The sequence below is a fragment of the Gavialis gangeticus genome, unplaced genomic scaffold (genome assembly GCF_001723915.1).
Source record: "Gavialis gangeticus isolate Ggan-Ray unplaced genomic scaffold, GavGan_comp1, whole genome shotgun sequence".
NCBI classification, from domain to species: domain Eukaryota; kingdom Metazoa; phylum Chordata; order Crocodylia; family Gavialidae; genus Gavialis; species Gavialis gangeticus.
The window spans coordinates 31,530,868-31,542,165 of NW_017729029.1; the positions used below are offsets into that span (position 1 = coordinate 31,530,868).

The 11,298-nt window shown below is 50.5% G+C and overlaps 1 protein-coding gene across 1 annotated transcript in view; it reads right to left on the reverse strand.

Annotated features, from left to right (window-relative positions):
- Positions 1 to 11,298, reverse strand: part of LOC109300639 (connector enhancer of kinase suppressor of ras 2-like) — a 152,060-nt gene that overhangs the window by 2,141 nt on the left and 138,621 nt on the right. Inside the window, exons 7-10 of the mRNA XM_019521384.1 lie at positions 6,547 to 6,617; positions 5,055 to 5,155; positions 1,306 to 1,813; positions 734 to 933 (exon numbers count right to left, since the gene is read on the reverse strand). Coding sequence (XP_019376929.1) covers positions 734 to 933; positions 1,306 to 1,813; positions 5,055 to 5,155; positions 6,547 to 6,617 — 880 coding nt within the window. The remainder of the gene's footprint in view (positions 1 to 733; positions 934 to 1,305; positions 1,814 to 5,054; positions 5,156 to 6,546; positions 6,618 to 11,298) is intronic.

Consider the following 11,298-nt stretch of genomic DNA (forward strand, 5'->3'; position numbering starts at 1 on the left):
CTGCCCATGCCATGTGGCTGCCACTGGCAAGTATTCCCTGCGCCCCTGTGTTGTGGCCACTTCCCATGCCATGCCCCATGGTTGCGTGCTACACCCCCCGGTGCAGTCAATGCACCATGCCCCCCACACCTCAGGACTTCCCCCCACACCATGTTGCTGCAGCCGCCATGTGCTCTCCCTGCCGTGGCCACTCCCCATGCCATGGCACTTGCCACCCCCCCCCACGCACCGGGCACCACACCCCAGGGCTGTTCCCCACACCACGCAAACAGCAAGTGCTCCCCGTGCCATGCCTTACAGCCACCCCCACCCCCCATGCACCCTCGCGCCATGTCCCCTGCATGCAGAGCAGCAGGGAGGAGGGTTGGAATGGAGCTGGACCCAGAGTGGCAGGAGGAGTGAGACATGACCAAGAATGGTGGCAGCAATGAGGAGGGAGAAAGGCAGGACCTGGAGTGGCAGCAGGGGGGGAGCGAGGCAGGATTCAGAGCGGCAGCAGGAGGGTGGGCAGGGCTGGACCTGGAGCGGCTGGGGAAGGGGGTGGGGCTGGACGTGGGTCTCCATCCCAGCTCTGCCCCATACTCCCTGTCATTCATGACAGGCATTTTGCCAGTCATAATAATAATATGCATATAATATTCTCTTTGCTTACATCTAAACATTGAACATGTTAAGAGGTTACAATGTTACAATATCATGTTAAACATAAAAATAATAAATGATAAAAGCTTACTTTTAAAGTGCTCTTGAGAACTCTTATGTGATGAAGCTTTTCATTGACTATTGGGTCATTGCACCTCTTTACAAAAGACCTGCGGAATTCCTGCTTGGTGGATGGTCGCTGTTCTCCAAAGGCCGACAAGCTAGCTTGTTCCAAAGACCTGTACAACTGTTGCAGACCATCTGTACTTTCTTGTATTTCCTTTGTATTTTCTGAAAGAAAGTTTATAATTTTTTTAACAATGATGCAGGTAGGTGAGAGAGCAATGAATGACCCTGAAAAGGTCAAGGATTCTGCAAGTTGGTATGTGGAATTAGCACGTAACACCTTCCCCCAGTTCAGGTATTGATAAAATCAGAACATTTTGGTTAAAACTAAAGTTGGAATCTGAACATAGGTAGATAATCTCAACCAAAACTAAGGGGTGGCAACTATGGCAAGGTAACTGATGAGGTGTCCAGGATTAAGGTTTTTTGGAAATTAAGAAATCAGTCACACATCAGTCATGCATCATTGATGTCAATGGCAAAGTGCTAACTGAATTCAGTGGAGATTATTGGGTTACAATCCTTGCACAACCATACCTTCATTACAGAAACTATTTTGCCTTTTAATAAGAAGTTTCTCTTCTGGCATCTCTTCTGATATTCCTGTAGACTTTACACATCCCTTGCTCCTGACATCTCTGTTTCGCGGAAGGCTCTGACTACGTTGTTTCTGAGGCCTACTGTGAGAACTATGTCCTCTCTGACATTCCGCTAGTGGGAAAGGCCCATCCCGTTCATGGTTGTGACGTCTTTGGACTGGTAATGTTGCTTGTCTTCGCTTATCTGGTGACATTCCAGGTCGACCACTTATGCATTCTGAGTCAGGAGGAACAGTCTGAAGAAAATGGAGCCCTGAACTGGTTAAAGGGGTCTCTATCAGGTCCTGCCATGAGCGCCTTTCTCGGTAGGAAGGCCTGCATCCTGATGAATGTGTACTTCCTGTGGCATCTTGTCGGGAATCCTCCGCAGAAGAATGAGAATAAGTTGATTCACTTGAAAAATGTCGGCCATGTTTGGGTTCAGGGAATGGACTTGAAGAATTCACCTAAAAATAATCAAAGCATCTGGCTGTTAGACAGAACAGTGAAGAGACACAGGAAAAACTCTAGACATAAATTACAGTATACAGTTAGTTCTAACCAAATGGTCTGATCTGTGTGTTTTGGTATGTCCTATTATAAGCCTCTTAGAAAAGAAGACAACTAATGGGATTATACTTTATGTAAGCACTATGTTTTTAACCACTCCCTATTCTTGTTTTGACACATTCTCTGCCCAAGAGCAACTCCTGCTGGAAGGGACAGCATAGCACTGGTACAGGTTTTCTAAAGACCTACCCAGCTTACACCCAGTCCAATGGTGTGTTGTAAGGAAGACATGAAAGCCCCCAAGGAAACAATAACTGAATTTCCTTTCTTTTCAGGGGGTAGATGTTCCAGCCAAACAGGAAGAAAAAACAAAAACAAATTTCAGCTCCCAGGAAGACATTTAAATTTTAGGGGACTGCTGAGCTTATCCAAATCAAGTTAATTAAATTCTGCTTGGTCTGTTTATCATCTTAATAAAAATAAAAAGGCAAAAAAGTGGAAAAACAGAAAGGGAGGGGCTTAACCTGTATCCTGGTTGATAAAACAGCATCACATGGGTGAAAATCAGTCTGAACTTCACCCATGTGATGCTGTTGCCTCAGTCTCTTTTTCTTTGGTTCTGGTTGTGTGAGGATCATGTCATTCACGCTGAAGAAAAATCTGAAAGAAAAATAGAAAACAGTCCTATCTGCACTTCGAAATACAGGTTGAATATCACAGCTTGTCCATATTCTGTATACCAGCAATACTTTCAGCAGCTATCAGAGCCTGCCCATATATTGCATAGAGTTAATGCTTTTATCAGTTATGACTGTCCACCCATGCACTGCATACAAAGTGTTTCTGTTAGTTACTTTTCATGTTACAATACTTCTCATGAAAAATATTGTAAAATAAATTGGTGTGTTTTGGAAGAAATTTGTCTTTAAAATATGCTTCTTAGAAAGTTTATTCTCCAGATCAGAGCTATTGTGTGATTGTGATCTAAAGATCTTCATTTCCAGTAATTATGGCATAAGGATATAAAGCTTTGCTTATCAGAGATTATCTGATCTCAGGACATTTCGTTCATAATTCAGTTATATTTCTATATTGTATCAGGTTTTTTTAAAAAGAAAGAAAACTGACTTGGCTACAGGAGACTGACACAGTAGCCTTTCTTTCCTTTGAATAATATATTTTAAATATTCACTCCTGCTCTTATCTTATTAGTAATATATATAGTAATGCAAGAGGTTTTAACCTTTTTTAATAAGTGTACTCCTGGCAGCCCCTTTTTTAGTAAATGTACCCGGTGGGGGTAGGCGAGCAGCTAGACGTAGAATTGGGGGTATGGTGAGTGGTGGAGTAGCAGCAGCACAGCATCTGTATGGCCCTGCTTTCGCCCCACCCTGGCCCTGCTCCTGTGAGGCAGCGGTGAAGGGTAGCGGCACTCTATCCCTGCCCACCCCGTGTACCCCCTGGGACCTTTCAAAGTACCCCCCGGGTACTCCTGGTTCACAACCCCTGTAGTAATGTATATATTCCTGCCTCAGGCAGGGGGGCCTGCCTCAGACAGGGGGTTGGACTAAATGTCCTATGGAGGTCCCTTCCAGCCTTACTTCTCTATGTTTCTCTCTATATAGCAGGGGTGGGTAAAATCCAGCCCACAGTCTGAATCTAGCTTGCGAGGCCATTCTATCTAGCCCACGGGGCCCCTAAAACATTTAGAAAATTAATATTTATCTCTCCTTGGTTCCTCTAAAAAATGACAGCAGCAAGGGGCAGTAGGACCCAGAGGAAGCCCCAGTGGCGTCCTGCAACAGTAGGGCCTGCCCAGCCCCACCCCCCGAGCTGGAAGCCCAAGCAGGGGCTTCTGACCTGGGATTATGTGACTCCTCGGCTGCACCGGTGCGGGAAACTCAGACAAGGGGTGGGGAAGGGCAGGGGAGGACCCCAGGCAGGGAAGGAGCTGGTGCAGTGTGTGGGGAAAAGCGGCCCCTTCCTGCCCCATGGTCGGCATTCCCTGCTGCAGCCACTCACAGCCTGTGCAGGGCTGTCCTGAGCAGGCACAGGCAGCCCCACATGGGCTGCAAGCAGCTGCAGCATGGCGCACTGGCCACGGGGCAGGGAAGGGGCTGCTTTTCCCATGCTCAGCACCGGCTTGTAACCCACTCCCGCTGCCAGCCTGGACCCCACGCCAGCTCTGGGCTCACCCATCAGAGCTGTGCCATGGTGGCGGCAGCTGCTCGGTGCAGAGGAAAGCGACCCCCCCTCCCGTTTGCTGCACTGGGCAGTATGCAGCTGCCACTGCCACCTCTGTGCTGCCCAGTGTGCAAACTCTGGGTGGGCAGCAGCAGCAAACACTGCCTGGTGTGGCAAACGGGGGGGCTACTTTCCACTATGCCAAGCAGCTGCTACCGTCATGGCGCAGCCCCAACAAGCGAGCCCAGAGCCGGCGCGGGGCCCAGGCAGGCAGTGGGGGTGGGTTACAAGTTGGTACTGTGCACAGGAAAAGTGACCCTTCACCTTCCCCATGGCCAGCACCCCATTCTGCAGCTGCTCACAGCCCATGTGGGGCTGCCTATACCTGCTCACCCCGCAAAGGCTGCAAGCGGCTGCAGAAGGGAGCACGGACCATGGTTGGGAGAGGGGCCTCTTTTCCCCACATTCAGCACCAGCTCCTTCCTTGCCAGCGAGCAGGGGGTCAGGGAGTAGCCCCTGCCTGTACTGTGGGGGCACTGGGAGTGAGCGGGTGTGGGAGTCAGTGGGAGCATGGGGCCCACACCAATGTCCTGGGGCCAGCACCAGCAGGGCCCAAAGCAGGGTGACAGGAGTACAGGGTCCTGGCTGACAGGAGCTATATGGAGCTGGGCCTGCACCCCGCTTTGGGCCCCACTGGTGCTGGCCCTGAGACATTGGTCCCAAGACATTGGGACATTGGTCCCAAGATGGTGACCAGGAGGTGGGGCCCCTGTGAAGGGGCAGGGCTACCCATGCAGCCCTCAACAGCTTGCCAAAACTGGGTAAGCGGCCCTCCACCTGAAATAATTGCCCACCCCTGATATATAGTAATATAATATTAGTTCCTATATAATATTCTCTTTGCTTACATCTAAGTCCCACCTCTGTTCTGTATATATATCACTGTAAAACAAGCAGCATGCAAACCAAGGAATCACAGAAGTTTATTTATTGGCATAGTAGAGGATGACTTACTGAGGGTGTTCTATGATAGGTGTCACACAGTGTTGAAGAGCCTTCCTGTTTCAGAGTTAAAGAGCCATCAGTATCGTCCTGGTCACTTTCACTCCAGTAATCTGCTAATAAAACATTTAATATTTCATTGATGTGATTACTAAAAAGATAGTTTTGACAACATTATCAGAATATAACTGAAACATTTTTTCTTTAATATGGCCAAAGTAAAATTTTCAAGAGCACCTAGAAACCTATGTGCTATTTTATAAAATATCTGCTTGCAGACATGTAAATAACAAACCCAGAAATGATGCTTTACTTTCAACCCAGTGTGCTCCCATGCCAAGCCTACCACATGCCCAGAAGAGGCACTCTGTTAGTTGGACCCGGCTTCCCCAATGTCTGTATAGTTTGGGTGCTTTAGTGGGGCTTTTTTGGCACTTTTATCTAATAGCTGATTGGATCAGTTATTAGATAAAAGCTCCAAAAAGCCCTGCTGAAGCACCCAATCTATACAGATGCTGAGGACCCGGCTCCAGGTAACACTTCCAGTAATGCGCATTTTTCCCCCCACATCTTTCAGCACCCAATTTTCAAAGGTATTCAGGGGACCAAAGATGCATATGTGCTTAGTGAGACTCTCAAAAGCATCAGCGCTGGTTATACGCCTATCTTAATTTGATTTCAAAGGGAGTTCACTTTAATCAATCACTGGTCCTTGCAGGTGCCAAAGAACACTCATGCTTGTTGTGTTTAGAAATTGAGAAACAATGGAGCACAACCAAGAGATCCAGTACAAGCTCTTTGTAACATGCAGCTCTAGCTTCTCAATGGGTTAAGGCAGGGCGTATGATGTGGAGGCAGGCTTCAAAAATGCACTTTCTTCCTACCATGTGGGCAGTGCTGGTGTGCAGCAGTGTGCAGCAGCGGGAGAGGTGGCTGCAGGGGTGCACAGGCCACATGCTGGCCCCTTGTGGGCTGCTTACGGCCTGTGGGCCACCAGTTGGACACCCCTGGGTTAAGGGAACGAAGTCTGCTATCTGAATGGTGCACTCAGGAAGGATTCTTTAGCGCAGCTTGCCCAGTGATTATGACACTCTCCTTTCAGGATGACTCCCTATCTGATGGCACTAACAGAATGCTATGCAGAGCAAGACACAATATGATCCTAATTCTTTTATTTATCATTTTTATACCAAATGTAAAACAGCCATACTATATTCATCAAAATGTTGTTTTCCTAAGATTGTCCCAAGATCCTTTCTTTGACTTTTCAAAGGATTATTCTGAATTTTATTTTCTCTGCTGATGGCTCAGTTAAATATATGAAAAGGGTCTGCATATCTATGAAACATAAAATGGTTAAAAGATACTGCATACATATTAATGCAGAACTCAATTGTGAGATATTTATGTCCTATTTTGTTCATATCATGATTCAGTTAACCAGACAATTTTCTGAACTTTATTTTTCTCCAAAGCATTTCAGTTAAAATAACAGAAGCCTTACCTTCATCTGGCCGAAGATCCTTGTCATCAGGTGTGTAACCAATGGCTGCAAGACCCAGACGATTCATCCATCTAATAAAATAATAAGACAACAAGGGATTAAAGGAAGAGTAAAGGTGTCCCATTTGCAGGCCACTGAGGCAGGGCTTCACTGTTTATTTAACTTTAGTACACAAAGGAGGTACTATGGTCGGTAGGGTTGTCCGAAATGGCTATGTTTTGTTTCAGTTTCAGATTTGGCCATTTCAGAGGACAGTGATTTGTTTCGGTGTTTCGGATCACTGTTCCATTTCGATTCAGCTGAAACTGTTTCGGGGTTTCAAGGTTGTTTCAGTGATTCAGTCACAGGCTATAACGGAGAATCACTGAAATGCCTATAATGTTGTCATTTCTTGCCTGATTCAGATGAAAATTGTAGGTATGGTAGTGCCTTCTGAGGGCATGAAGCCTGCCAAGTTTCAAGGAGATAGGCGCAGGGTTTTTTGTGAAACTGTACTTTAAACCGTTCAAAGCAAAACTTGTGCCATGTGTGTTAAGGCAGAGTGGGATGAAAACAGCAGGGATGGTAGCCTCTTCTGAGATAGCCTCTTCTGAACCTCAAACTGTTCAAAGCAAAACTCATGACATGTGACTTTGTGTGCGTTAAGGCACAGTGGGATGAAACCAGCAGGGCTGGTAGCCTGTAACAGGGGGCCTTCCCAGTGCCATTTAGATCTTCGCCCACCCACCTGTTTCTGGGCCAACTGCCCACCCCTCTTTTGCTTGCCATGCAAAACTGATTCAGATGTTTCCCAGGCAGGAGGCTGCCCTTTTAGGCCTCCGATCTCTAGAGGTGACATCCATTCTGCAGCTCCATACCTCCCCTAAAACTGCTGCCCATGCCTTGAAGATGGCATCCAAGGCAGCTCACCTGTAGCATCACAACTCTACTGCAACCAGTAAGCCTCAGGCCTCTCAAAGATCTTACAGGTCTGGGTTTTCCCCAGCCAGGACTGTGTGTGTGTGTGTGTGTGGGGTGGCTGGAGGTTATAAGGTACCTCCTACCCACCTTTCACTAGAGAAGTTTGTGGTCCTGGCATTTCTTGGGGGCTGCCATGCCACTGGCAGTCCCACCAGGGCTCCTGACCCTGGCAGGGTGCAGTTTTAAGTCATGCCCAGGACCTGGGACCTCTTCCTTCTCATAGCCCCAGCGCATACCACCAAGCTCATCCTGGCACAGGAGCTCAGCAGAGTATATTCTTTTCCTGCTGCCTGGTGATACAGTGAGTGCTGCCTCCAGCTCTGAGAGTGGGACATTAAATGGTTTTAAAAAAACACGTTAAAAAGGAAATAGGTGCAGACAGAGTGAGGAGGGTGACACTCACTCTGTCTGCACGTGGAGCTTGGGGAACCCCAGCAGTGGGAGGTTCACCTTGAGGAACACCAGCTGCTCCACCAAACCAAGATTCAAGCAGGTGTGGTAGGATATCACAACATCCCCAGCAATGCTAAACACTCTCTTGTTTGGAACACTGGTTGGTGGACAGGACAGGTGTTCCCGGGCAACCGTGGCCAGATCCTGCCACATCTGGCTGTGGCTTGCCCAGGAGGCCAACGGGTTGCAGAGCAGCGGCTCCACATCCTTGATGAGATAGGTAGCCACTGAGGCCTTGGCGCTACCTGCCCGATGCTGGGGTCTGGTGCCTCTGGACCCCAACATGGAAGCCATGCCCTTGGCCCACATTGGCAGCACCTGTGGTGGAGCAGACTGGCTGGTGGATGGAGTGCTGGCATGGGACAGTAGATCCCCCTCTTCCATGTCCCCCTGCCTCTGCCCTTCTGCCTCCCTGACCCTGCTCACCAGCACCTCCATCCAGTGATCCAGGGTTTTGCTGGTGCACATGCTCCCCTTCACCTTTGGGTCACACATAGGCACTAACACATGGACCATACTGGACTGCAACAGATCCAACCATTTCTTGATGCCAACCTTCAGCTGCTTCAGTAGTGCCTGCCCTCTGGTGATTGCAGCTTGCTCTAGCCATGAACATTGATCCCCTGGAACTTCTCCGTTTGGTTCTGAAGCTCCCTCACTATGGGAATCACCCGGCTAAGGCAGGCATCACCAGCACTGAGGTTCTCGGTGGCCTTGAGGAATGGCTTGAGGACCACTTAGATCTGGGAGACAGTATCCCACTCTCTTTTGTTAAGGGTGGTGCTGATCCCAATCTCCCCGAGCAAGGCCATCTCATGGATGGCCTTCTGTTGCTCCACTAGCCTTTCAAGCATCAGGTATGTGGAGTTCCACCGAGTCTCCACAACCTACATGATTTTACACTGTAAGATGCTCAGCTCTGCCTGTCTGTCCCACAGAATCTTGCCCACCTTGATGCTCCAGTGGAAGTAGCCCACCACCTTCCTGCATTTTGAAATGAGCTGTGTGGTAGTGATGGTGCCCTCACTGGCAGCCCTGTCCCCCTCCAAGGCATCCCTGACTATAAGGTGGAACTTGTGTGCCAGACAGTGGATGCCAACAAAGTTGGCATTGCAGACCTCCTTGACCATATTGGCCTCATTGTTGATAACCATAAACTCACCCTGCCCAATGAGCCACCCCTGCGCCATGTGGTTCATGGCTCCCATGATCTCTGTTGCCATGTGGGACTCATCCATCACCTTGGCTTGAAGGAGAGCCCACTGACGGCTTGACTGATCACACCAGTGCTCTGTGAGGGACAGGTAGGTATGATCTCCACCCCGGCTGCTCCATATGTCCAAGGTGAAGTGTAAGGCCACCTGCAGACCTGCCTTGTGCAGCTCCTCCCTCAAGTACTCCCTGCATGCCTCATGCAGGGAGGGCACCACTGTCCTGCTGAATATGGTGTGTGTGGGCACTTGGTATGATGGGGCCATGAACGCCATGAGCCTCCTGCACCCTGGCCACTCAACTTAGGAGAAGGGCTGGCCATCCAGAGCAAGCATCTCCCCAATACTCTGGGTGACCAGGATGGGGCCACGGGTGTCATGAGCCACCTGAACCACTCAACTAAAGAGAAGGGCTGGCCATCCAGAGCAAGCATCTCCCCAATACTCTGGGTGACCTCACTCGCCTTGGGAACATGTCCTTGTTTGTCCCCACCTTTCCCCCACTGGTCCAGGGTGGCCTGGTTCTGCTTCTGCTTCTGGAGGACGGGGGCTTTGGAGTGAGAAGGGGAATTCCCTTTGAGCATGCTCCCACTGGTGCCAGGCTGAGGAGGAGCAAGAGGAAGGGGCTGGTACCTCGTGATATGCATCAGCATCCCCATGGTGCTCCCCACGGTGTTGAATTGTTTCTTTTCCACCTGCCTCCACAACCTCCTCCACAGTGCATTCTGGAGAAGGAGACCTGGCTTTAGGGGAAATTTGAGGGATGTAGAGCAGAAACTCAGATTCCCCCTCGTTCCCCAGAATTTCCTTGACTATGGCACTGAGCTCCCCTGGTTCCAGATCCAGCTCCTCCTCTGGCACTGGGAGGCTCAAGCTGGGAACTGAATTTGGGGTTGAGAAGACTGTCATGCTGGTGCTTGTCATGCTGGTGGTGCTGGGGGTTATTATTATTGCTTGTGTTAGTGGAGGTAGAACAGGTGCAGACACTGCTCCCACCTCCTTGCTGCCACTAACAGCAGAAGCCTCATGCCTGCTAGGGAAGAGGGTGCATCAAAGTTTGTGGGGGCTAGGGGTGTTGAACTTACAGCTTTCCCTCTGCCCCCTCACTCCCCTGCCAGAAGACGTGACAACTACCTTTCCAGAATGCTTCATAATGTTTGCTGTGCTGGAAAATGTGTGTGTGTGTGTAATATATCTTGTATGTGTTTAATATACACGTGGAGAATGGGGCCCTGGCCGGGCTAGGTCATGGGGCAATTGGAGTCCAGTGGCTCCCGCCACTGCATGTACTGCAAGAGAGCCAGGGGAGGCAGAGTTATGGTGCTGGGGAGCCATTGAGGGCATATGACCCCGCCCGATCTTTGCACAGGGCAAGGGTGGGCTGCAGCTGTGAGGCGAGTTGAGCTCTGCCTGCTCCATGCCTTGCTGCAGCCTTTGAAGGTGGCGTGGCACAGTGCCATGTGCCTTGCTGCCCAGGCTGCCCAGTGGGGGAACACACATGGCGGCGTGCCACTTACAAAGGCTGCAGCTAGGCGTGGAGGTGCAGAGCAAGCAGAGCCCAGCTTGCCTTGCAGCTGCAGCCTGCCCTTGCCCTATGCAAGGAGTTGGGGGGCCATGTGCCCCCCTTGGCTCCCTGGCACCATGACTCCTCAGGAGCCACCAGGCTCTTCCTGGGGATGACCTAGATGGGGTGGGGCGGGGATCCCTGGGGCCCCATCTCCTCCGGCCTGGTGGCACAGCTGAGGCTGGCTCTCCTCCAGCTCCGTGCCTCCCCGGGTGGTGCGGGGCTGGGGCCACACTGCAGCTGGTGCAGGGAGGCAGACAGAGCCAGTGCAGGGGTGGGAGGTGGTGGATGCCGGCAACAGGCAATGAGCCCTGGCATGGGGGAAGGGGCAGGTGGATGGGTGCAGCGGACCCCAGCCCTGAGTCTGATCCCTGCCCAGTGCCAGCCCCAGCCTCACTCCCTTCCCCCATGGCCCTTTCCCCTCTCCCCACAGACTTTTGTGCAGGGGGTGGGCTGAGCCCAAATTTTTTTTCTCCCACTGTCCCCAGCCCCCCGGTGGGCGGTTGGCTGCTGGGGAACTTCCGGCCCCCAGTTGGCAGTCGGCTGCTAGTTCCCCCCCCCCCC